General features: G+C 42.2%; 1 protein-coding gene across 2 annotated transcripts; it reads left to right on the top strand.

Annotated features, from left to right (window-relative positions):
* The first annotated feature begins 290 nt into the window (after positions 1–290).
* Positions 291–26039, top strand: zmym2 (zinc finger, MYM-type 2). Of its 2 annotated transcripts, XM_053439458.1 has the most exons (26): positions 291–368; positions 7273–8034; positions 8410–8578; positions 10125–10279; positions 10683–10831; positions 11009–11171; positions 12135–12197; positions 12676–12888; positions 13743–13893; positions 14143–14258; positions 14911–15036; positions 15462–15612; positions 15879–16051; positions 16142–16307; positions 16692–16720; positions 16918–17059; positions 17347–17468; positions 17602–17752; positions 18224–18496; positions 19480–19604; positions 19692–19884; positions 19988–20130; positions 21013–21127; positions 22249–22491; positions 22620–22752; positions 23118–26039. In XM_053439458.1, the coding sequence occupies exons 2-26, from the start codon at positions 7288–7290 to the stop codon at positions 23347–23349; spliced, it is 4443 nt and encodes a 1480-aa protein (XP_053295433.1). In that variant the 5' UTR covers positions 291–368; positions 7273–7287; the 3' UTR covers positions 23350–26039. The 2 variants fall into 2 exon arrangements, with proteins under 2 accessions (XP_053295433.1, XP_053295434.1); XM_053439459.1 differs by lacking the exon at positions 12135–12197.
* The last annotated feature ends 1356 nt before the right edge of the window (positions 26040–27395 follow it).

The raw sequence follows: 27395 nt of genomic DNA, 5'->3' as shown, positions 1-27395 counted from the left end.
CAGTCCCAATATGTACCATTTAAAAAAATGTTTACTTTCCAAATTTCGTTTATTTCTCAATATTTAGACTTTATTCTCAAACATGCAAATAAAAATGTTTACGCAAGTCTTAAATGCATAACGAAAAAATGTATTCCTTCCCTTGTTTCTTGTTCTCCTGCCTGACTCTAGTAATCATCTATACTACTACTACTCATTCACTGTATTTCTGGTGTCGCAGACTTCTGTGTGTTGGTATATTATGAGCGGAGTGAGTCCTCCTCCGCGCGGACGATCTGTGGACGGAGAGTGGAAAGTACTGCGCACGCGCTCGGCGGGATTAACGTGCGGGTAGAAAAGTGGCGCTGCTGCTGTGGCGCTCAGCTCCGGTAAGAGAAACTCTGCTCCACTCTCGCACCTCACTGACACTAACTTTAAGGAACTTGTGCCGAGGCGACCGGCGGAAGCCCAGCGCCTCGCCCCGGGGGGTCACACCGGGGCGAGGGGCCGCGTCCAGGCTCCATGAAGCGGGGACAGGAGACAGATGTGTGCGCTGGGCTCCGGAGCTGCTGCCGCCTCTAGTCTCCAGTATTGTTACGGAGCCCTAATGGCGGACACCAGGCAGTGCTGTTCTCCGCTGGGGAAGGAAGGAAGGAAGGAAGGAAGGGGGGGGGGTAGTTAAATTGGGTGGCGGTTGAATGCTGGGATTGTAACCGGCATTAGATCACGTTCACCACCGGGAGACTAGCATGAACACCCCGGTGCTGGGCTCTGGTTGCCCCCCGTTGTTTACCCCCGCATGACTCCAATGTACACAGTTCATGTGATACCCAGGGCGCCCCCAGCGGCGGCCGGGTGTATCTGCCCCTGATTGCGCCAGGGTGGACTCCGTGCGTGCGGTGCCACTTTCCAATTAAAACCCCGGTGTCACAGGTATCATACGAACCGGGATTTTTAGCTCGGACCGCGGGGCAAGTGTGGTGGATCAGCCGCCTGTGTGGTTAGAGGTAGTACCCCGGAGGAGCTGTGGGGGTGTTGGTGGTTGTTAAAGCCCCATGCTGCCTGGGGCTGTGTTGGTGTCACTGTGTGAATCCAGGTTATTTCTATATAGCGAATAAGTTGAGATGATTTTTTTAGTTTGTGTTTTGACAATGGCGCAGTCTCTGTCTTCTCCTCCCCCCGATCCGCCGCTAATCCAATCGCCGTTTGCGCCAGGAGGAGCAGGGGTGGGAACGGAGCGCAGCGGAACGGAACACCCTGGACCACGTTTCTCCTGGACCGTAACTCGGGAGCCTACCGCCCGAAAGACCCCCTCATTTACCCGGGTTATTTATGGAAGAGCTGCGCAGCTCAGGTAGTGCTGGTTCTGTTTACTGCTCCTTGTTAAAGTTTTTGGATCGGCGCCGCAGAGCCAAGTTTTGGGGAATATTGCAGCCGGGGAAGAGGGGAGGAGCTCGGATCAGGGTCGAGGCAAAGCCCCCCCAGCGGTAACCGTTTGCCTGGCCCGGATCTGGCGCTGTGGTTGTCCACGCCATGGAGCTCAGCTTCTAGTCGGGGTTGACAATCAAGGGCACGGCCGGGGGGACACCAGCCGGCCCGGAAGCTTGGTACAGTCCGCCCTTGTGTGCCGATTTTCTAACCTTATTCCAGATCAGCAGCTGCATGGAGCTCTCAGAACATTCAGGCTTTACATGCTGCTGCCAGGTAACCGGACTGAGAGCTAGCTCCTCAGCTGGTTTGGGGGACGATGCTCCGGTGGCTGCGCATTACGCACCACCCCACAGTGACATAAGCCTTATATAATATCCTCATGCGTTTCATTTGAATTTGCTAAGACATTAAATTATGAAACTGCTGCATATCTCCACCTTGGGGGGAAATATGTCACTTGGCCTCCTGCGCCTGCTGATGGTGTTGGATAGGTGGAGGAGGAGCACCCATGTAGAGGTGATGGTCTGCTGGGGGGTTTGATGCATGGGGGCCGGCTCAGCCATCTCCTCCTCCACCTGGTTTTGACGTTGGGAGCCAGGTTGCATGTCAGAGCTCATTAATGCTGGATTCTCATTTCCCCTCTCATCCACATGAATGCAGCTTGGCTCACAGCTCTGCATTGCAGTGTGAACCGAGTCTAGACCAGAGCCTCGCTTTGCACAGAGATTCCCTCCGGTCAGGCCCCAAAAAACGGATGCATCTTTATTTTGCAGCAGCTTGGCTTTGGGGAGGTGTTGCACATGGAGAAGGGTGCCTTTAGGTGTCCGCTCCATGTATTTTGACAGTAGTTGACCACACAGTCAGAGACAGATGTGTTATAACCCTAACACATGTGCTTTCCATATATATCTCCTCAAATAAAACTTTAGAGTCCGAGTCCAATTACACACACACAGATGGATTTGAAATCCTATCATGTTTTTAAACAGCAGAGAACATCTTATTGATCTTGAATGTCCTGCTGTTTTGGTGGTTGCTTCCTGTCATGTGACCACCGTGAGCGACTCTTCCTCTTCCAGCTTCAGCGTTTTACAGTCAAGTCCATGTTAACAGTCCGAAAGCAAACTATTCACACCTCTTGTTCACCGCCCGGCCAGCCTGACTGCATGCAGCAGTTGTGGTGTACTATTATATTCAGTGTTTTATTTTGAAAATACAGACCTGGAGGAACTTCTAACAAAAAGTGACATTTCATTATGAAGTAACTGTTACATTTCTTAGCAAAAAATGCATTTATGACAGAATTTCATTTAACTTTAACAGAAGGTCAAATAATAACAAATATATATTTTAGCCTCACGTGGTTTTAATCTACTTCAGCTACTTGAGAGCAGAAATACATCTTCAGTCAATTGACAGAAAACTGATCTGCATTTCATGTTTTACTATTTTTAGCAAATAGTGAAAAACACCAATACTTCCATATACCATGAATTCCTGCCCTATCTTGTCTTACACAGTGTTCAGCTGAATATCTCGAATTTGGTTTTAGAGGCATGTTTAGTTCTCATTAGTGATGCAGCCTTTCTAGTCGTCATCAACAATAATGTCATTCTAGTTTAGTATGCACTTTAGAAAATGGGTTGAGTTAAACAAAAAAAATTGACAATGTTATTCTGAATGTATGGGCCTGCTCCAAGTGTCGTATTGCTGTTTACCCAACTTGCTGTGAACACAAGTTCTTAAATTCATATTTAAGGTTTTTGGGCTCTTTTTGTTTTAAGTAGGGCTCAAGCAAAGTCATCCCAGGTAGTCTGCTTTTTTAAATGCATGAAGCAAACTAATGGAAAATAAATATCGTTTTAAAGTGTTGGAATTCAAGATAGCTGTTAGTCTTTACTTGAGATCACAAGATATCTGGACATAGAAAGACGTGTCCCAGTTTGTGACCATGTGATGTTTCAGTGGACCCTGTGGGGAGGTGAGACTCACCTGATGTGGACAGCACTTCAGCTCAGGCTGACTGGATTTAAAGGGGCTTTATGAAGGTTTTTGCAACATAGCTAAGATTAACAGTTATCAGTTTAACAGAAACCTGCATGTTCAGCATCAAACTGCATATCTTTACTCTGGTTGTGGAAATCAACGCCAATGTTAACCCTTGTTCTGCTTCTGTATCCGTCACTCTTTTTTCGTTTATGAAGCTAGCATGCAAGTGTCTGGAAACATGCCCTGTAGAGGTAGTGCTGCACACAGAGAGCATGCAGTATTGCAACCTCTCATCTAGTTAAGGGAACAATGGCTGATGCTCTTAGCAAAAGCAACCTTCACCACCACCTGCTCCCAACAAGATACCATGTTTCGCCCGCAGAGAAAACTTAGACAATGCCCCTTTTTAAATCGGGAAAGTCTAAAATTGCTTACCAAAAGGCCACCAATGTGGACATGGAGTAAAAATATCAGGGATATTTGGAATCTACCAAACCACAGAATGTCATGAAGCCAACGTGTGGGGAAAACTGCTGTTGTAAAATATGAAAACCTGTACTTGTTCTCTCAAAGCCCCCCCCCCCGCCGCCGCCCAGGTTTGACCACAGGGCCATGATTTTTAATCGGTCCATCCCACAGTGCTGGGGCCAAAATGGATGCCACAGTGTTGCAATGGCAGTACCCTAGATTCCTCTGTGGTAGAGACTGTGTTGTAGATCTAAAGGCTGAATTCAGGTGCTTTCAAAGTTTTCCTCTTCTGGGTAAAGAGCATAGAGCTGCAAAGATCATTCTCTGCACAGGAGTGTGTCTGTGGGTTTGTACCTGTTTCTCTGTATGTGATTGTGTTTCTGTGCTGAAGCTCTCAGCATAATGTGATGTGTGTCTCACATTATCATTTGCATGAAAAGGAAAATGATTTTGACTGAAACAAGTCAACATAGAAAGTGCAGATATTCCCAGAAGTGCTTTAAGATATGTTTGATCATTAATCTGGCCCCAAATCATTATCATTATCAAATTCATTTAGTTCCAGTTTTTTTGATAGATGATGATAGAAATGCAATACAGAAGACCAAATTTGGTAACTCTAATATATTTAAAGGCCTTTAGAGGTATAAAAGTCTCAAATGTAGTTTACAGTGTATGTAATGATAATGTATGTAGCTTGATGAAGACTGCAAATTTAATTATATCTAGTGTGGATTATTATAGCTTTTTGCTAAATATTGTTCCAGACCTCAGAACCCATATCTAATATTCATATGTGGACCTGAAATATCTAACCTCACTTATGTATTACTTTTTACTGGTTTATCCTGCCCCCTTCCATATATATATATATATATATAATATTACAGGTGCTATTTAAAACGGTCCTCAATTTCATTTTGAAGGTCGAAAAGGCTAGATAATGATAAGCAGATATATTCTTTATCATATAGGGTGATATCTGAATGGTTAAAATACCTTGTTGGCCAGCTCATCAGCACCCAGATGTTACGCACATTGACGTCCCTGTGGTAGTAGTGGGCCTTACCGTCTCCAAAGCAACCAAGGTGTAGCTTCACTGGTTGCCGGGGACAACAAGAGAGAAGCTGTGTCGAGCGTCACATGTGTAGGGAGGGAGCTAGTTGGTTGGGTGGGGTGAGGGGGCATTTGTGAAAGACAGCAGGTAAGAGGAGGAGTCAAGCGCAGGGTAGTTGGGTGAGCAGGTGCAGGGAACAGAAAGAGAGGAGGATGAGACGGAAAGATGTAAATTGTAGGAGGAGCACAGTTGCCCCCGTTGCTGGGCAGGCACGTAGCAGCTCTTGGGAGGCAGCCATGGCGACGTCGCCCTACTGTTGCATCTGCTGAGCTTTAGCTGCCCCCTTTCATGGTGTTTTCCTGGGGTTATTGCAATCAGAAAGAAGGGCTTGACTGTAGAGCTCAAAGCCCTTCACCATCCCTCCACACTGGAGCTGCAATGATTAGCCCATCGAAAGAAAAAATATGTAATTAATTATTTAAGTCATTTCTAGGCAGACATAGCACAAAGAAATGCATCTGAGTGAGCTGTGGTAATCTTAAACAGGCATTTTAAAGATGATCTGACATCCTATGGAACAAATGATAGGATCGAGAAAATAAATTATAGAAGAATCAACAAAACAGAATCAGATCTATAGGGATTAGCTGATTGATCGATTTACTTGTTCCTGTTTCTCCAGTACAAGGATTTTCAAAATGTCGCTATTTTATAGCTGTTAAACAAAACTAGATGTTATCTTGCACTCTGGAAAATGGGATTTTGTCACATTTTACAGAGCAAGCATTTAGTTGATTAATCGAGTGAATAATCAGTAGATCAGTCAATGAGGAAACTAAACCTCAATTGTCTATTATGGTGTGTCTATGAGATAAAATGTTAAGGGTTCAGAGCTGATTTGGCTGTAAAGGCCGGTGCATGCTTCTGCGATTTCACAGGCCCGCATTTTGAGGACCTAACAAATCTTTATGAAGGTTAAAGATAAATGTAATTCAATTTATTGTCATTATATTTTCTTCATCATATGGTATTAAAAGGAATATTAAAATAAAGGCTAGGTAGTTGGGTTTAAGACTATTCGTTGGTTAACCCTAAACCTTAAATGTCAGAAGAATCATTAAGTCTTATTATTTAATAGGTCAACCCTGAATAAACAATTGATTTATTATTTGAGAAAACCACTAGTAGACTTTTCAATGTAATGGCATTTTTCCAAGCAAAAATAAGCAATTAAAATGACAATAAACTGGATGTAGTTGGTTTGGACTGATGGTCAAATATAATAAAACAAGCAACTTGAATAAATCGGCACATGCATCAAATTGACTCTGATAGAGGCTCAATTATGAACTTGTTTTAAGCACCATGGATATCAAGAGAGGAGAAGTAGGAAGACCAAAATCTGCTTCCTGTCCTGTACTTTGTCTCTCTTGGTAGCTTGTGCGACTATAAGCTCTTTAAACACATGGCGTTTGAATGGACCTCTATGGGCCTACATTAAGTAATACAACAGAAATTATTACACCACCATGCCTCCAGCATCACTGACGCTTTCATTGTAAGCACAGCATTAAAGGGGACATATAAGGAAAATTCCACTTTTGTAGTGCTTCTACACGTTAATTTGGGTATCTGGCATGTCTACCGTCCCAAAAACTCTGGAAAAAAACAACTCCCTCGATTTGTTGTGGTTCCTCTATGTTAGAAACGATACGCTAGATGGCGCAGAATGGGATTACGACAGAAAAATACGTCATAGTCTTGCTACATGGCCTTGTGAGAGGTGAGAGGGGGGCGGGGCACTCAAAACAGGTCAATCTGAGGAGGGTTGTTTTAGACAGGGTAAAAAGGTGCTGTTTTAAAAGATCCTTGTGGTATTTTGACAAAAGTATGTTACAGTTATCTCATTAAGACCCCAAGGAACCATATCAACTTGTGGTAAAATGGGCATACGATGAGTCCTTTAAGACAAATCAGAGTTTCAGCTTCATTTGGTAAGGAAACAAGTTGTAGTTTGAAATTAAAGACTCATATCTGGGACGTGCTTGGTTAAAATTTAGACAAATGTTTTAAACGGTCAGTCACCTGAAACCATGGGATAATAATATCCCAGAGGTTAGATTATGGGTGAAATGAAACATCAAACATGAGAAAATAATCCAGTGATGGTCATTCAGGGATGCTGAGGTTGTAGCTATAACAATGGCAGAGTTTTCACCAAGCTGTGTGGGGGAAGTTGTCTCTGGGGATACCTGAGCTACCTGTACATCTGTAAGACCTCATAAAACCGATCACTGGTGCAGTCTTCACCTAATTGTCTCCTAACTGCCTTTTGTTTGTGTTGCCAGGTGGTTGCCTTAGCAATGGACGGGGAGTCAGAGCCAAACCCTGCCATCGCAGAAGAGGCAGGGGAGCAGGTGGAGTCCATGGATGCCACACCCTCCCACGAGCAACAAACCACACCCCCTTCAGAGGAGGCTGGGGAGGCAGTTTCCATGGTAACAGAAGATGAAACCACAAAGGAGGGCGTCACAGAGGACAATGATGATGATGTGGTTCTGGTGGAGGAGGAGGAGGAGGAGCAGCAGCAGCAGCAGCAGCAGGAGGAGGAGGAGGAGGAGGAGGAAGAGGAGGAGGCTCCCCAGCCTTCTGCCACAAGCCTTTCACAAGACACGCCCAGCTCAGATGGCCTCGAGCCAACTGACGATGTGGCATCTGTAGACATGTCCACTGCAGCGATGCCTTCCAAGACCCCCAGTCCTCCTGCGTCTTCCAACGCATCCACAGTGGAATCACTTTCAAAACCTCCAACCACAGCAGCAGAGCCCATTGTCATTGATGATGAGGAGGACTCTGAACAAAAAGAAACTTCCTCCTCCTCACCAGCGCCTCCTGGGGTCTCCTCCATATCCCACTCGCCTGGTGCACTCAGCAGCACCGAGCCAGATTCAGAGATCAGGATCGCCAGTGTCACCACGCTGGGCTCCAGTAGCCAGAAAGGAGAGTCTGCAGAAAATTCTCCACCACATCCAGCAGACGGCCAGGCAGACATGAACCTGATGATAACCTCGGTGACATCACTGCAGGGAGGAGTGGCAGCTGTCACAGCGGTGAGGATCAACAGAGCAGATTTTATCTTACCATGTTGCTGTCTTCTGTTTACAGTCACCTCTACTCTGTCAACCTGTGTGGATAAAAAGTTGGTCATTTCAGGCAGAAACGTGTGAGATGTCTTCTGCTGGTGAAACCAAGTATTTTCCTTGGCTCAGCAGCAGATTTATTCTTGGGATAGTGAACAATAATATCTTAGTAATGACGATGCACTACAATATTTATTCATCTAGAAATGCACTGTCAGCTCTTTTAGTTGAATGAGGTTGGATTCAGTGCACGTTTTGCACTCTTGTCTTTGCTTCATCATCACTTTGTTTTCTAATGTTTTGTCACTAAGGTGAAAACCTAACCTAAACAACTTGTGTGTCCAGGCAGGTGAAGGCCAGGTGGAGGAAAATGGCCTGCAGATAAGCAACGCCTTCAGCCTGAATCCTGACACCCCATCTGGCCGACCAACAGCCTCCTTCAACCCAGGGCGGGGCTCGGGCCCCATGGGCCAGCTGGTACAGAATGGAGACACGGGGACACACAACAGAGCAGGTGATGAATTCATTACAGGTACAATGGAGGTAAAATGTTATATTAGTGATGGAAATGAAGTATCACCTCAGGCCTTCTTCACTGTTATAAAGTGTGCAGCTTAGAAGAGCTTCACAAAATGTTTATGCAGAGTTTCATTTGAGTGTAAGTCGGCCACATGTTTGTGTTTACTTTCATATATTTCACATTTCTTTTTAGGAACCTGCATGGTGCTTCTACTGATACTGTGTCCATCTATCTCTCACTGTTCCCCTCCTGATTGGATTCATGTAAAATCAGTTTTGTAATAATTGTGGGCCAGTGTCTTGAAACGGCCCAGTTTTGCAGACCGGCACCTACCTGCATCCAGATAGCTTGGCTCTGCATCCAATCCATTACCCCAACTATATCTAAATCCAGTTCACATACTGTTGATTAAAAACAGTTTAATATTTTTAATATTTATCCAGATATCTTGCAGGGCAGACCGTCTAGGCTATTTTACATAATGTACTGTCCCGTTCAGAATTGTGAAACTCTTGCTGGGTAAATTCCTACTTGTTGATGTAAAGTTAGCTGACACAATGATAACCCATTTTGCCCTATTCATGTGTCCACATATAGTACACAAGTAGTGTTGCTATCACTAAGCTGCATTCTCAGTTATGGACTGATGGCTAATTCAGCTTGATAATAAACATCTCCTGTGTGTGATCCAGAAATGAGTTCAAGAGTTCAATACGCCGGAGTATAATAGGACAACATCTTTTAAAATCCTGTCTTTAGAACACAATGAGTCTCCTGTGTCATACTTGTTTTTAACCATAACACTGTGAATTGTGGGTAATTGCCTAAAGCACATGCTGCAGCATTGCAGACCTTAGAGCTTTAACACTTTCCAAGTGGACCATCAGCCACGTTCAGTCCTGAGCTCTCATAGACTTAGAGGCTTTGAAAGTCTGTTATTTGAAAAAGTGGGTCATTGGGACCGGGCCTGAGACAGTTTCATGTCCCTGTCTTGCTCTGCACGGGCTCCAGATGGTGCTGTTGACTCTTGTGGTGCTCTTCAAACAAACTGGATGCAGCACAGTTTCATGTCTCTAGTCAAGTATTGAGCTGCATTACATCTTCTGAAAAACGCAAACACGGATTTAGTTAAGTGTGAAGCTGTGTATCTTGTGACCAGATGCATTGGACGTGTTTACATTAACTATGATGCCAATTCCTGGTTCTCTGTTGTCCCAGGATTGTAAAACAGTTGTAAAAATTGATAATTTATCATCTGATTGGTTGAAATGGTTTGTTCTGGGTCACCCCGACAGCCCAGTGGTTAAGACACACACCTGGTTAGATTCCCAATGTCTCTCCCCTAGTTTTCCATCTTCATCTCTACCATCATACGTCCAATGAATCCCAGAAATGCCAAATATTTAATCTTTGCATGGAAGGTAGACATGTCCAGACTTCTGAAGTAAAGGAAGTCATGTTTGTCAAATAATTACTCAGAAAAACCATGACCTGTGGGATGCAGTCAGCTGTTAACTTAGTTCCTTTCCCCTCCCTGCAGATTCATGGATCTCTCAATCTGCTTCAGTCCCCCGCAACCAAAAGCAGACCGGGGTGGACTCTCCGTCACCAGCCACCTCACTACCCAAACCTCCAGGCCAGTCTTCCTCATCAACTTCATCCTCAGGCTCCCAGCCACAGCCCAGGACGGTCAAGGTGAGACACTCTGTTCATCCGGGTCCCTTGCTAGATACATTGGGTGTAGTGCATTTATATGACAAACAAACTTAACGTTTGGACGATGCAGCTTTTGTATCTATTACTAAAACATATACGGCAAGTTGCGGCAATCATATTTGATAAACTGCTTCATTGAAAGTGTGTAAGGAGTAAAGTATTCCCCAAAACAAACAATGTGACTTCAGTGGAGCAGATTCAAAAGTGATGCTGCTGAACAGTGGTAGCTCCTTAATTAAGCTCAAAGTCAATTCACACAGTTTTACTTGACCAACATGTACCTGCAAGGTTGTTACAAAAGGATTATACTGGCAGCTAATGGAGTTAGGTCATATCATTGCCGTTTTAAAACTCTTGTCTCTGTTGTGTTTGTTCATGCCAGGTGACCTGTGCTAACTGTAAAAAGCCTCTGAAGAAAGGCCAAACGGCTTACCAACGAAAAGGCTCCACTCACCTGTTCTGCTCCACCACCTGTCTCTCTGCCTTCTCACACAAACCTGCCCCCAAGAAGAGCTGCACTATGTGCAAAAAGTGAGTTTTAATTTAATTAGCTGTACTATTTATTAATTAAACTTTATTTATATCTTTGCTGGTGCCAAACACAATATTTCAACACAAGCACAGCTATTTCTTTTTCGTTAACTTACTGATGCACATTTTCTCTTGATGCTAATCTGTCTGGACTCTGATTTGTTTTTTGTTTTTCAGGGACATCACAAATATGAAGGGTACCATCGTGGCCCAGGTTGACTCCAGCGAGTCTTTCCAGGAGTTCTGCAGCACAGGCTGCCTAGGCGCATACGAGAACAAGCAAAACCCTCCCAAATCGGGCCTGAAAACCAAATGTACTGTCTGCGGGCAGCTCACAGAGGTCAGTCAGTCTGATACACATAACAACACATACCCCTCTCTCGACCATTTACCAGCCATTCTTAACCAAAGCCATGTATTTGCCTCTCTATACAATAGTACTATATACTCTGATATGAAGTATATTAAGCTACATCCACAAAAATGTTTTAGTTGTAAATATGCATCATGCATCTTTTGCTACATTCTTACAACTCTGTAGTTTTGAAGCTCCTAAAGCTAGGACTTCATTTTAGTCTGGGGAGGCAGTAACAGAGACTTTTTGAAATGATGGCACAGACACCTGCACTCACTTCCTGATTGGTTCAGACATCCATTGTTAAATGCAAAGAGTTGCTAACACCTACTTTTAGTTCCACCTCATTATAAGTACAATTAAAGAAATGATTGATCTTACTTGTCGCTCCTTAGGGGCCCAGTGTCCATGGCCACCAAGAACAGTTGTCTCAGAAACAGGAGAGTAGTCCCTGCCACCTCACAATCAAGGATTGTGGTTGTGTTGAATTAATTTCTTATGTAACTCCTGAGATGCTCCAGTGTTTAAACCATCAAAATGCACAAGTATTACTTTTCTTTCCTGTTGATTCCTAAAGCCTTTTTGTCTTGAATTTTTGGCCTGTTTTGCTTCTTTGTGCTGAGCTGTCATTTTTGCCAGGTGTCTGCGTTTAGTACGTGGTGCATCCCAGTTTCATCATATTTGAGACATAATGTTTATATGGACCATTGAGAAATCTGGCTATTCATATCCCCGTAGTCATGATATATACAAGAATCGCTGTTACGTATAACTGTGTGTCGTTTGCGCCGACTGCCTTTTATGTCAAAATGAGGCCGCTTTGGCTAATAGGGGACACAGCTCTGTTAAATGTCAACATCTTGTTACGGATTTGGCCGTTCCGCCGTATTGCCAGCAATGGGAGACTAGCGACAGCAAATATTAAAACATGTCTTCCTTTTTGGCCAGTGTCGTGCTGTCACCACCAACGCAAAGAACCAGGGCGCAGTGGATGAAGCCACACCTGCTCAGGTAGTCAGCAGTGGTCAGAAACCAGGATAAGATGTATACAGGCACCAATATCCTGACGGAATGCACCAGCAAGTAAAATTGGGTTTTACAAAACCGGAATAAGGATACTGAAGTTCGGGATATGATACTTCAAACACCCAGTAGTATGGGATTGTATAGCATGTAAACACAGTCATAGATGTGTGGTGAAGGGAAATGGCGAGTGAGTTTCTCAGTGGTGTTGTGTGTATTCATGCTCAGATAAAATGTATTTATTATCTTTTTGAATCAGTCTGTTGAGGCATTTTCAATCACTGCTAGAGTTCCATTAAAATGTTTTTTCCTACTAAGCTAGAACTTCACTTAAATTAAGTGAAACAAAGTGTGATAGTTAAGTATGTGGCTCTCAGGTAGAGAAGCAGTGTGCCATTGAAAAGTAAGCTAAACGATGATGAGTTAATCGGGCTCCTGGTGCCGCCTTGTTTTTCTCTGTCTACAGATCCGGCACGAGGTTAGCTTCAAGACTGTGACGCACAAGATCTGCAGCGACGCGTGTTTCAACGTTTACCGCAGGGCCAACGGGTTGATCATGAACTGCTGCGAGCAATGTGGCGACTACCTGCCCACCCGAGCATCAGCCAACCACTTTCTGCTGGTCGATGGCCAACAGAAACGATTCTGCTGTCACACCTGTATCAGGGAGTTCAAGCAGGTACTGTCACCTCAACCACACAATGCATGTGTATAAAATGTCCCTGATTGGAGCATGAATGACTAATACCACAATGTCATTCATCCATATCATTTAAATTTAAAGCACTGCTCTTATGTATATGTCAAAGTTTGTTTTGTATGTAGCTGTGATGACCCCTGCTCCTCGTCACAGCCAGGAAACTGACCCCACAACAGCTCAAATAACCTCATTCATCTGGCCTTGTTACTAAGCCCTGAGAAGCATTTAAAATATAGGAGAAAAAAAAGAGGGCATGCTAATAATAGGAAATAAATATCAAAGTGAGACAACAAATGGTCCTTGACAGAAGGTTGAACCAGGGGTCAGTTTATCTACTGGAATATGCACAGAAATATTAATAAAAATAAAAGGAAATGCAGATGAAAGAAACATTCAATTCAAATATTAGTGAACATGAATGTAAATTTATGACACACGTATCCTGCCAATTGTCAAATTTTGGAGATGTTTGTACTTCCTTGCATTGTTTATTTGCATGTCTGGTTCCACTTTGTGAGTTGCCTGTTTTTCTTTTTAATTAAAGATGATGGCTGACTGGGTCACAGTGGTGGATGGTTGAGGTGTATGTAGGCTTCAATTTAAATCAGTGCTCATCTAACCTCTAGATCTCCTTTCAAACCACTACTTATTTGATACAGTTTTTGCTGGATATGTTGAAGCTATGTTTTGCAATAGTTCTTGTTGGTGGGTAACGGCAGCTTATTGGACATTTCACTAATGAATGTAGGAAACCACTAGGGTCTGTCTCATTTCAGTGGTGTTCAGAGAAAAATTGTTCCCAGATAGTGATGTTTTCCCACTCTGTCCCTCAGGCCCACAGCAAACTTGCGAGCTGCGCGAGTTGCAAAACGCTGATAAAGACGGGCGAGGTGCTCCACAGCCTCGGAGCGACTGGCACCATGTGCTCCTTCTGCTCGGTCAACTGCATGAACAAGGGCAAACTGACGTCGACCTCCTTCATCAGTGAGTCACAAGAGTTAATAGACTGAACCTTTACATTTACGAACCACAACCTTTCCAAGTTCAGGGTTCATGATTATTTTTTTAGTTAAGCGGTTTGTTCTTTTCTCATTATTAGAATATTCATCCCGGCAAACCAAAGAGCTTTACTAACTGTTAAATTCACAAGTAGGAGAAATAGTTATTTATCAGTAAAATAAAAACAAAGAAATATTTTATGTGAGTTTTAATGTCAAATGTCTGTATGTGCAGATACAGAACCCTCATGTCACTTCTGTAAGAGGAATTCATTACCGCAGTACCAGGCCACGCTGCCAGAGGGAAACATCCTCAACTTCTGCAGCTCACAATGTGTCACCAAGTTCCAGGTGGGGGCGCTATTGTCTAGATGACACAATTGATGAAATTTTAAAATAGAGCTTTATTGATCTCACTGGTGGGCATCACATCCCACTGGTGCTTTTAGTATTGTTGAATGAATAAACACCATAGTTGCTGCTAAAATAAGCATACAGGCATAATAAGAATGTCATATATTAATTAGTTCAGGTAAATGGATCAAAATAGATTCTAACCTGGTGCTCCTTTTGAAAATGTGTGTCTCAATTTTTCTTCAGATCAATAATGACATTAAGTTTTAATTATAGCAGAGAGGAAATATTGTCAATGTTGCTCAAATAAAACCCATTTGACGCTTCCTCATGAAAACAGCAGCTCACAACACAAACTGAAACCACTACAGGTTCCCTCAGTGGAGTCCATGACCTGATTAGCATCTTAGCACCATGTTGCATAAATCTACATATTAACGAGAAATCTGATTCTTTCAGCAAATAATATCATGTGTTAAGCCAGTGTGTGTGAATAGATATATATATACTATAAAAGTGTTTGTTGGCTTCATTAATTAGCTCATATCAATTATTAAAATAAGTCAGGATCATTAGAAATGTTGGCTGCATGTCAACAAGTCAAAAAATTTGAATTTTCTCCATGTGTATTTTTCTTTGGTAATTGCAGAATGCTACTCTTCAAACAGCCACAAACGGAGAGACGCCACTCTCCACTACAAACAACACAGTCCAGCTGAAATGTAACTACTGTCGAGGAGCGTTCAGTTTGAAACCTGAAATTCTGGACTGGGAGGTGAGACCCATTTTTGTTTTATTTAAATGAAGACACACAGGCACCCAGTCAAGGTCTTCTTTTTTTTTCCAGAAATGGTATAAAATGATAATAAAACTGTGATATATCTACTTTGAGCTGAAAAAATTTGATCAACGGGACATTTATCCGAAGTCATTTTCTAAGCAAAATTTAAGATGTCTGGTTGGGCTATAGGACAGTTTTTTCTAGTTTTTTTACTGTCCTCTGATTTATTATAAGACCAATTGAGAAATCAGTTTAGATGAAAATATTTAGTTGTCTACCTTGATATGGGTAGACAACTACTTCATTCAGGAAGTGTGTAAAGGTTTGTAATCGATTTATTTCATCCATGGTAACACCTTGTACTTTTCAAAACTCCCATGCTTGCTGACTGAGAATACCTCTTATGTGTCTGTCTTCAGGATAGAGTCTTCCAGTTTTGTAGTAAGGCGTGTTGTGAGGACTACAAGAAGCTCCACTGCATTGTGACGTTTTGCGAGTACTGCCAAGAGGAGAAGACGCTACACGAGACGGTCAACTTTTCTGGGGTCAAGAGACCTTTCTGCAGTGAAGGTACTTATCTGATCTAATCTGTCCTCTATTCTCCTGTAGGACACTTGATTAATCTCAGATAGTTTTTTTTAATGTAGTTTTATGTTTTCAAACAGGCTGATCATATACCGTGGGGTTTCCCATGTTTTTAACAGGTCTTCAATGCCTTTTATATCTATTTAGCCATTTTGTTTCCATATCTTTTCGACTTAAATATCTTATATCTAAGATTTAATGTTTCCAGTGGACACATTTATTCCTTTTGTTCTATCTGTTTCCCTTTCCAGGTTGTAAACTCTTATACAAGCAGGACTTTATCAAGCGTTTGGGTCTGAAGTGTGTCAGCTGTAACCACTGCAGCCAGCTGTGTAAGAGAGCTCTCACCCGGCAGCTTGGTGGCATGACTCGGGACTTCTGCAGCGAGGGGTGTGCCAAGAAGTTCCACGACTGGTACCACAAGGTCTGCTCATGCTCGCTGTAAAATAATAATTTTTTTTTCATGCAAAAGTCAACGAAATAATGACTATCTTGTGAATTTTGTGGCCACTAGGCGGCGCGGTGTGACTGCTGTAAGGTGCAGGGTAACCTGACAGAGTCTGTGATGTGGAGATCAGAAATGAAGCAGTTCTGTGACCAGGAGTGTCTGTTGAAGTTCTACTGCCAACAGAACGATCCCATCATGGTCACACAGAGAGGCCCTGAGAACTCCGGACTAGGTACTAAGTGTGTGTGAACAGGTCTGTCTGTGTGTGCGTGTGTGTGCGCGTGTATTACCCTCCTGAGCATTTGCTTCATGGTCCTTGTAACAGAAAATCTTTTTCAAAGATTAAGTATTAAGGAATTATTATTATCTGGAGAATAGTGAGTATATAATTATGCTAGCCTATTAGCGTTACTTGTTGGCCATTTTCATATTGGTGTTAGCATGCATCTTTGGTGTTCACAGCACACATGGACATACGTACGTCAGTTCACACCTAACCTTAGATTGTGTTTTTACATGCATGCAGATGTTAATATGAGATTGGAAAGAAGCTTTTGTGTCACTCAAATTTCTTCACTAGGCAGAGAAGTGATGAATTCGTTTTTTCTCTTCCCAGGGATTGTAGCGCAAGGGGCCAAACCTGGGGTAAGTAAAAATGTGGAAAAGGTGTCTCTACCATACAGATTGTTTTGAAATATTTTTGTTTGCTACCATATAACCATTTTGTCAACCAAATACAATCTTTTCATTCGTTTTAATTGTACATTTTTTTTGTTGTAAATTGTATTAATAGTTACAGATCCTTTGTAAGAATCATATAGTTTTTCTTTTCCGTCTTGCAGCATGTGAACCAGGGCACTGTAGCATACGCTGGTGGAGGTTTGATGAGAGATGTCAAGAACAAGGCAGTGCTCTGCAAACCGCTTACCTTGACCAAGGCCACCTACTGCAAGCCACACATGCAGAGCAAACTTCTACAGACAGGTAAAGCTGTAAATTTCAATATTTTGATTTATCTGGAGAGAAACATAGAACATTGTTAGTGGGAAATAACATGATTTTGAAACATCATTCAAGCATTCAAGAGGAGTAAAGTTAGTCTCAGTCTCATTAACGTAAAAGAGAATAATAGTTTCAGTGATTTGAGTGAATAGTGACAGCTCAACAAGGCTGTGATACTGAAAATTCCGGCTTTTTTCCCTTGAAAACCATCACTTCGTGACCCATTGATACATGTGCTGAGTTCCATATATGATTCTGCATATCCACAGATATAGACGATGGTGTGAAGAGGGAGTATGTTCCTGTACCCATACCTGTGCCTGTCTTCATCCCCATGCCCATGAATATGTATTCCCAGATGACTCCCACTCCAGTCTCTCTGCCTATTCCGGTAAGACTTTACATCTCGTTTGGTTTCTCCGTACTAAAAGGCCAAAAGGCCAAAAGGCCAAATACAATGGTCTAAAAATTCTGGTAGCTTGCTATTTGAACATTTCAGTCGTCTGATTTCCTACCCGATCCAGGTTCCTGTGCCTATTTTCCTGCCCACCACGCTGCAGGGGGCAGAACAGATCATCCAGACCATCCGTGATCTCAAAACCAAGTTGGCCTCTGACTCTCTGGAGGCTGAATTAATTTCCCTGGCGAATATGATCGCAGAGGAGCAGAAGCCAGGTACACTCGAGAGAGAGTTGAATGTCTGAGTTAAAATGCTAGATAATGCTGGGGCATTATCTAGTGACATGCTGGTGTTTGTAAAATGTTGAAAAGAGTCAGACATTAAAAGAAGAAGAACATGTGGATAAAAGTCATGGTTTTGTGCTTTTACTGAATATATTTTCTGACTGTGAAGGTTCATATTGTTATTCAAAATAACAAAATTCAGTCAGTCAATTATAGCAGATTATTTGGAAACTGTAAAAAAACATCAGAAACATAAAAATGCTTATGTACTTAATAACTTATATATTAATTACTTATGTAGACATCCATATACTATTGGTTTTATCAGCAAAGGTTAATAGATGATTGTTACTGAAAATTATGCATCCAACCAGAAGCAAAAAGGAGTGCCAAGAAATTTGTTTGTGAAGTTCAAAGCATCTGAAACACTTCAGCTAACACCAATATCCTGATGTCCTGCAGCAAATGATGAGAGTGAGCAGCAAACTGGCTCAGTTTCAGATGTGAAGCCGGTAAAAGTAAAGAGGGAGTGTGAAGGGGAGGATGCCTCCGGTAGCAGCTCAGAGAAAGAGGAAGACAAAGAAGAGGAGGAAGAAGAAAAGGAGGAGGAGGAAGAAGTAGAAGGAAAAGAGGAGACGGAGGTGGAAGAAGAGGAGGAAGAAGAAAAGGAGGAGGAAGAAGAGGAGGAAGAGAAGTATGAGCCAGACCTGGACCTGGAGGCAGACTTCCCTCAAGGTAAACACCTCTGTATATCTTTACCCACCAGTGCTCAGTCAGGAACAATCTGTGTCGTCATGTGAAAGGCATGATGACACAAGCCATTGTGTCACAATTATCAAAATTGGATTTGAATATTCTGCAGAGTTTGACAGAAGATTGTCAGGTTTGAAATGTTCACAACAAGGAAATATCCGGAACATTCAGGCGAAGGGTGGCAGGGGGGAGATCATGCAGGAGGCAGGGCATGATGTAAAAATTGTTCTGCAGAAATCACATTGTCTTCCATGGCTTCACTTTTACCATACAGACATGGCAAAAGTGAAGAAACATGTCTTCAACATGTCAATTTGCTCGCTGTGAATTTCCCCCACATTTTCCTGCTGTATTCTCACATGGGCTCACTTTGACATTCTCCGGACCTTTTAACTAGGAGGCCGGCTGGAAAAGTTCTTGAAAAGGTTTTTAGCAATTAACTCAGACATTTGTTTTCTCACATACAGCCACTTTGGACAATTTCAGGAAAATGTCCGGACTGTCTGAGAGCAGCTTTTGTCTCCATAACTCTATCTGTCCATCTATCATTCTCATTCATCCGGTGCAGTGGAGCAGCTCTTATGTAACAACATCTCACTGCATGGGTTTATTGGATCAATTCAGTAATTGAGATTAAAATGATTCCCACTGGTTATTTCTGGATCTACTGTCATCCCTTCTGTCAAATCTGAGTCATTTTAGATGTGGCTCACTGTAAAGGAGAGAGTGTGAAGTCATTAACAGGAATATATATTTTTCTTATTTTTATTCTTTGTAACCGTTTTCCACTGACCTGTCACTCCCTTGACTTTACTCAACCAGGATCATATGGAAACCCACTGTGGGTTGAAGCAATGATATCATGGCCTTTCTTGTCTCAAAGGCAAACCTTGATGGTCACAATATCACAGTTTATATTTTCACTTTATATAAAATAATACAACAGATGCCGTTTCCTATCTTAGCCTCAGACCCTGTTCCAGTCTTTGAAGGTATGGACGACGACATGGGATTCTCTCTACCTCCGGTCTTAGCAGAAGAGAAGGAGGAGTCGGAAGAGACGTCACCTCGGCCCATGCCCATGAGAAAAGTATGCACATACACAAAAACTTGCAACAAGATTGTTTTTTGGCCAATTCAATTTTCCTGTGTAGTAACTGGTGTGTTTGTGTAACAGGGGAACAAGAGGCTTGCGGTGGAGGAGGGCTCAGATTCAGCCTCGTCCCCTTCTTCCAATCCAGCGGGCATACGCTCAGGGGGACGATCGCTGCCTCTCAAAGCCCGTTATGGCATCAACGCCTGGAAGCGCTGGGCACTGTCTCGTTCTCACCAATCAGATGACACCAAAGTAAAAGATGGATCCAAACCAGGTGAGTTACCCCCCATCATTAATGGCTGTTACTCCATTTGAATTTTGAAAACACGTAGGACAAGTTTGCTTACAGTGTCCGTGCCCCTTCTTATCTCTTGTAGCTCGGTCAAAAAGTAACTTGTTGTCGCTGAGTTCGGAGGAGCTGAACGGGGCTCTGTCCCGGTTTGTCAGTGAGGTCTGCCGGACCAATGGGGAGCGCTACTCTCCAGACAGTATCCTCTACCTCTGTCTGGGGATCCAGCAGGTTGGTATTATAGACCCTGATAATAATATTATTGTTATTATAATAAACTTTATGCAACATAGTTCTTGTCTTTTTCATTTTTAAAACATTTCGGGTCTAAGCATAAAATAAAATTATAATATAATAAATATATAACAAAGTAACACGCTGCTAAAATAATTATGTAACATTGCAATATTAATTACAAATTAAATAGATCAGGCAACACATGAAGGTAGCAAAATGTCATAGGATAAAGGAATTTTTAGAAAGTCATTTATAAGAATTTTAAAACATCTACACCGCTCAAAGTATCACAAATAAAAAATGGAAGACTAAATTATATTAAAGCAAAACAAATATAAGTTGAAGCGAATAGGTTTTTGACTTTCTCTCCGTTTTATTGAAGTTCCATCTGCAGCCACTTGGAGGTAGGAACTTATTTTAGAGGGAGTGCTTTCCGTAGGGAGGACATTAGTGGTGCACACTTCCTTCTCGTGTCTCTTTCCCTCACATGCGAGCAGCATGGCCTCAGCATGGAGCTCAGGATTCTCTAAAATCCTCTGGTTTGGGATTTTTCTAACAGAAAAATGTAAGAATGATTTAAATGTTTGTGTAGAAACGACGAGATGTAAAGATTTGATTCTTTTATTTGAGTTTTAATCACATTTTGTGACTTAAAACACTTGAATAGGTTTTTTCTAGGCCTGCTGTAGAATACCCTTCAATAGTCTTGATTTTTGGTATTTTGTTGTGTCCTATGATTTTAACACTTTGCTGTTCACATCCTGAAAACAGTGATGATCATTTAAATATGAGGACGCTTAAGTTTTTTGTTTCAGATCAACCACAATTATTTGACCTTTTCATAAATGTGAGTGTTATTTTTTTTACTTTTTGTAGCACCTCCAAGCAAAAGGCCGGAAGGATGACCTGTTCAGTGACATTTGCTACCAGCAGTTTGGAGAGGATCTGAACAAAGTGCTGAAGGACTGGCAGCCCAGCGTGCTTCCTGATGGTGAGTGGAGTTTACCTCTGTTCACGGATTGTCAAAAGACTTCTCCCAGGTTTTAAGAATTCTTTACACAAAATCGATAAATTCATCGATAAGCACAAACTAGTAAAGGATTAAAATATCGAGTGAAATTGTATTTCCAAAAGTTTTCGAGAGGAGGATTTTTGGAGGGGAAATTATCCATCTGAATAGATTTGCTCTTTGGCGCCATCTGGTGGTTCAGCGCCGTTTAAAAAAAACTCTAGCGTTGCTTCTTATTCTGAGCGGTGTCCAGTGATTATAACTCTTCTGCTGTTCACATCCTGATTTACTGTGATTGCACTGAAAAGACTTATGAGGACACTGCATCCACACAAACAAGCTGCGGTCTTCCTGGCACTGAATTACTAGTATATTTACAAGAAAGTCCCACACAACTTGCTAATAAATAGAAAGGACTTGGAGAAAGTGTTTGGTGATTGAAGTATGTACCTGGTCATCATGTGTAAAATTGTTTTCTCAGTGAAAAATGGTTTAAGAAATACGCTTACATCTGCTTTATAGAAAGTCAAGCAAAAATGTATATTCTGATATGAAAATAAAATATGCCTCAGTTAGTTGCTTCTCTTTAAATGTCCAGTCGTTTGAAATTTGAACGGTCTGTGAAATATTCTTGCATAGAGTGAATTTTATTTATTTATCATCTCCTCAGTTTGATATGAGAACTTAAGGTTAGCATCAAATTCAGCGAGTAGGAAGCGTATATTTGTTTAACATAATATTTACTTGTATACATATACCAAACCACTCCAAAATATTCAGTTATGAAGTATCAGAGTTGCATAATTTGTGTTGGTGTTTCAAGAGAAATTTATTATAAAGACTAACTATTTTTAATTAAGCTACTCCCTTGTGTTTTCTTTCGAACATAAACAAACATATGTCGGGGTCACCAAATTTGGTGCTTAATAACTGTGGCAACTAACATTTTCTTAATATCTGTTAGAATTGTATGTATTATAGATAATTATAAGGTGAATTTCATACATAGTCTCCGGAAACGTGTCCTGAAACTGACATCTTGAATAATGAGCTCCAGATTGTTTCCTGGAATAGATTTTAATGTCTTGGCTAATTTTCCTCAGGCTCTCTGTGGGGTAGAGTGGAGGAGCAGAGCCTGTGGAGCAGTGGGCAGCTCGGGGAGCAGAGTCCCGCCGCTCTGCTGCGTTCACTGGTTTACCTGAACACCAAATACTTCGGCCTGCGCACCGTGGAGCAGCACCTCCGCCTCTCCTTCGCCAACGTCTACGGCCCTGACACTGTCCATCCTGTTACAAAGGAGACAAACGTCTGCATCCGCGTGCCTTCCATCTCTCAGGATAACCACGGTGAGGCCAGCAACATAAAAATGGCAGTCATCCAGCTCTGATCTTCTTATATTGTGTCATTAAATGTAGTTGAATCTTCTTTTTTTCCACAAATCATAAATGTTTATCAAATTTTTTGGGTTCTTTAGTACAAACGGAGTCAAGGAAGAGGAAGCGGAAATTGGAGGAGGGCGATCAGGACGACGACTCAGGAGGCTCCACTGTTCGCTGCCCGGTTAAGAAGCACGAGTGTCACCTGTACGACCTCTACAGATCAAAGTGGTGGGTTCAAGATCTTCTGGATCAACTGACTTCTTTTGTAAAATACACTTAATACAAGACATCTCCACATCTATGAAATCCTAATAAAATATTTTCTATACAAGTCCTGTGATTATAACTCGTTGCTGTTCACATCCTGAACCACAGTGTTGATATTTTGAAGATGAGGACTTAATATAAAACAATGTGTCGTAAGTTTTACTGAATTATTTAACAGGAAATTCAGAAAAATGTATTCACACATCCCCCTTTCCCTCTCTCTCTTTCTCTCTATCCTCTTTAACCATGTTTACTTTCTTTCTCTTTCCCTTTTATCCTACTTTTCTCTTTCTTTTCCATCTGTGTTTCCCTTCTCCTCCCTTCAGCCCGACGTTGTTGCGGGAGCGTCTAGACATCTTTTACGTTCAGCCGGATCCGGCCTGCAGCCCCGACGACCCGCTGTGGTTCTCCTCCACGCCGCTGGAGCGATGTATCCTGGAGAGCCTCCTCACCAGAGTCCTCCTGGTCAGGGACATTTACACAGACAAACAACAACTAGAGGAAGAGGAGGAGGAGGAGGAGGAAGACGACAGCACTCAAGCTGCTGGGGGGGTGTAGAAGTCACTTTGGACCTTTAGTCGAGCCTGAACAGTCAGCAGCAGAGTTGGAGGAGGAAACAGAGATTAACTAGTAGCTTGTGTACACTCCTCCTTGCTGAATTGTTGATTCCTCCGGGTGAGGGATGTTTGCAGAAAAGGCCCTGAACAGGTAGAGGATGACAGTGGTGGCGACGATCAACTCGTCGTCCTGCTGATTGAGTTACAAACAGGATGAGAAAGTAATGAAGCTAGACAACACAATTATATCTCCATTCATTAAACAGAGGAGGAGGAACAGGCAGATATACCCTGATGTAAGGATCTAGTTTGGAGGAGGAAGGTGGTGGAGCTGTAATCTGTTCTGCTCTAACTGAGTTAAATCAGGTGTAATACTTGAGTCCTAACAGTTAGCACCATGATATTATGGGTGGTCCTGTTGTGCATTGTCATCAATTCTGATCATGTAGCTTGTTTTAGTACTCAAACAAGCAGATATTTGAGCTTTCAATAATGCAGAATCATGCTTTAAAAAGTTTATCAGGAGGCTACTAGGAGACGACAAGGGACAGGAAGCCATGGAATTATCTCCTCTTACTTTAGAGCTGTTTTGTCCTCGCCATCGCTCCGTGGATGAAAAGGAGCAGGAGGAGCGCATGAGGTCTAGAATAACTTACAAAGTGAATCAAAAAGGAAGGGAGAGGAAAGGGTCAGACGCGACAACCAGCGGAGGAGGTCAGAGTTTTTATGTTACAGCTGGTAGGTGTTGTGAAAAATGGAGCCGCCGCAGGGGTAAAATAATTTTCTCTGGCCACCGTCATCCCAACTTAACCACTGATTGTGTTTGACAGAAAGTGTCACTTTATATCGCAAATGATTATTTGAATGAATGATTTAACTCTTAATAGCATTTGACAACACGACACTGATGTAACAATGAGCTTTTGTCCACTGCTTCCTAACTTTTTTTAATATTTGAACATTTCTATCATTTAATGAAAGCAGTGGTGTAGCTTTGGTGGTTTAATAGAGTTTTTAAAAGCCGTGCACACCCTCAAATGTTACTATTGGCACATGTCCCATCTGATATAGAGGAGGCAGGGTTTATCCACGCTAGATGGCAAACAAGGTTCTTTGGCTTCACTTTTAGGGAGCAGCCATGGGAGATGACACAGAAGCCCAGGTAAAATAAACCAAATCACTGGCGTGGGTTTCTAGGGGGAAGGGTGGCGGTCTGTCCCTTATTCAGGCTTGAGTGCATCATGAAAATCTGCAGTTTGACTTGTTAATCGCGTCTCAAACCCATCTTCCTCCCGGTCCTCAGTATCTCACATCTCCATTATTCTGGGTTGCTTTCATTCCTCTTCATCCTCCCGCTCCTCGCTGCTCTTCCTCTTGTCAGTTCTGCTCTCAGGCGAAACCGTTTCCCCACAGAGGACGATCCCGGGCCAGAAAAATGGACGACTACACCTCAAGTCGTCTCTTACTGGGTCTGGCTCGTCCAACATGCTGCGTTTCTTTATTAGGACACTAGGGGAACCTTCACTCATGCCATGTAAGCATTACTTGTGTTCCCAAGCCCTGATTGGGTTGTTTTGAAGTGTAAATATCTTCTGAAACAAGACGGTTATTTCAGATTGAGTCGACACAGACTGACGAACACACCCACTGAAAGCTTCAGCCTAAACCCTTTTTTATAAAGACTGAATATTTATTTCTCTTTATTAGTTTGACTCGATCATCTGTGGATTTGGGATTTTTTATAGGTGTCATTTTCTGTCGACATTCATTCATCGAAAATCCGCTGCAGCCTCACCTCTCTTCCATTTAACGGTCTCTGTGCAGCAACCTGCTTAACATGAAGGATGTTGATTATTCAGAACTCAACGGTCTGTTTTTCTGACTTTCCTTTCCGCTTCTGTCAAAGTGTTTGTTGTTTCTTGATATTTGAGTCTTATTTGCACTAAATATTGATTTAGTTTAAATACTCAGCAATTGTTAATTGCTACAGGACGGCAAGGCAAGGCTTGTATCAGAATAAAGGATTGGTTTAAAATTTCATTATTTTTTTCCATGGACTACAGTATCATTATTTTTCCTTTTATACTCGTCCCCTTTTTTACTTTTTTGTTTTTTATTTGAATTGTCGTTCAATAAATTGGAGAAAGTGAGTTCAAATCAAGTCAATATTAATTGAGGGAAATTTGTTTCTACTTCTACTATATCAGGAGAACCGCAACAGTTTTACACCTTTTACAAATGTATGCTTCCACAACCAGTGCCCAGAACATTAGGAACACCCTCCACAGTCACATCGTTAAAAGTTTTATTTTACCCAAATGTTGCTTTGCGCATCTAATGGTCTGGAACCGCACCGTGTCATGAAAGGAACATGTGCTAACAGTGGATTTAACGGGAGAAGATTAAACCACTTTTACACTTGACTGTGGAAGTTAATGAAACTGACCCTGAATCTGAAGACCCCTTTGATTTAAAACAGCCATTCCCCCCCACCCCCTGCTGGACTCTGAGGCAGCAACCAAACCTGCCACAGGTTTGGACCTAAGCATTAGCTGCTGTGGCTGGCTTCAATGCCTAATGTGAATGTGCCTCTGTAAATACTGAAAATGAGTGATTGTGACCTGAGTCTGATGCTGTGTGTGGGCTGATCTGCTGATACGGTCATGTTAAATAAATGATTTCATTTTCTAACCAGGCTCCTTTTTTATTTTCCTGTAGTGAAGCCACTAAAATTGACGTATAAGGGCTGGTTCACATAACATTTTCAGCTGAGAGGTTTAATTTCATAAAATCGTGCTCGACTTGGTATAAAAAAGAGTAGTGATGTCATCTTTAGCCTTTAACATGATTCATTTACATACAACTTTATTATAGAAGCCCTGAGTATGTAGTGATTTATCTTAACATATTTTCTAAACAGAATTATTCATATATTAGTAGCTACAGACTTCATGACAAAATAGGCCATACAATGCTGTTATTTTTGTACAAAAAATATTTTTTCGACCTTGAACTGTCCTTTAGTAACAGCAGATACTAAATACAAATATGTACATATTCATAAGTGGCTGTCTCTTTATCTCATGAGTTTGTGCTGAATAAAATGACCCCATGCTTGCGTAATAAGAACAAGACACAAATTACCTAAACTCCACCTGGACTCCTGAAGGTTGAGGAGACAGTATTTGATAGTTATATTTGTAATATATTAAAACGGCCTGTGTGGTTGGGCTCAGTTAGGACAGGAACAAGAGGACAATTTATAAGTAAATTCCCCAAACAGATGTACCCATGAAAAGTCATATTCCACATTTTAACACCAGACCCGAAACATCTGTATCTGTAACGTGACTCCTGAGGGTCTCATTCTGAAACCACAGGCTTTAATCTGCTGCGGGTCTCTTCTGCGGGGCTCTGAAGTGAGGTCCAACACTGTCCAGACGCAAAATCTGCGTTCCTGTTCATTCCCAAGGTGATGGATGTTGAGGACAGGGCTCTTGTCACTGTCTTCCACATCAAAACACTGAGGGAGAAGGGGGGGGGGGGGTTGTGTTTGTAGCCTTCCTGTTTCTGTTTCACCTCAAAGCACACAGTCTTCTAAAATGCCAATGCAGGCAGGGAAGTAATGAGTTTTAATCCAAACTCAACCCTAACCCTAAGTATGCACACAAATGTGTCCACAGTACTTACAATGTAACTGTCCCACATTATCTAATTTTTTTCCTAATATTTCGCACACTTCCACTCAACGACGTAATTCATTATAATGTTAAAACTTCAGCACTGGGGCCTCTTCAATGTGTTCATGACCTTCTTTATCTCTGCCATGTCCATTTTTACAAGGTGTCAGGCGGACATGACACCCAGGCAGTGAGCATTATCTGGAATATGACAGGCAGCAGGGCAGGAGGAGGCGTAGCCCGTCGACACCGTGGGGTCAGTGCTGGAGCCGGGGAGACCGAGTGCCTCTCCTAGTGTCTGCAGGGTCACGGGGGCATTTGGAATATTCCTAAAGTTCTCACAACAAAATATTGATACATATATTTC

Source organism: Pleuronectes platessa, chromosome 14 (assembly GCF_947347685.1).
Source record: "Pleuronectes platessa chromosome 14, fPlePla1.1, whole genome shotgun sequence".
In the NCBI taxonomy this organism is placed as follows: Eukaryota; Metazoa; Chordata; class Actinopteri; order Pleuronectiformes; family Pleuronectidae; genus Pleuronectes; species Pleuronectes platessa.
This window is presented reverse-complemented; position numbering and strand designations above follow the sequence as displayed.

What these genes read in the sequence shown, in the direction of transcription:
- zmym2 (XM_053439458.1), top strand. Translation starts at nt 7,288, where the DNA reads ATGGACGGGGAGTCAGAGCCAAACCCTGCCATCGCAGAAGAGGCAGGG. An exon ending in AGCTGCACTATGTGCAAAAA is followed by an intron (nt 10,832 to 11,008) that starts GTGAGTTTTAAT and finishes TTTGTTTTTCAG; the next exon opens with GGACATCACAAATATGAAGG. An exon ending in CCCTGAGAACTCCGGACTAG is followed by an intron (nt 16,308 to 16,691) that starts GTACTAAGTGTG and finishes TTCTCTTCCCAG; the next exon opens with GGATTGTAGCGCAAGGGGCC.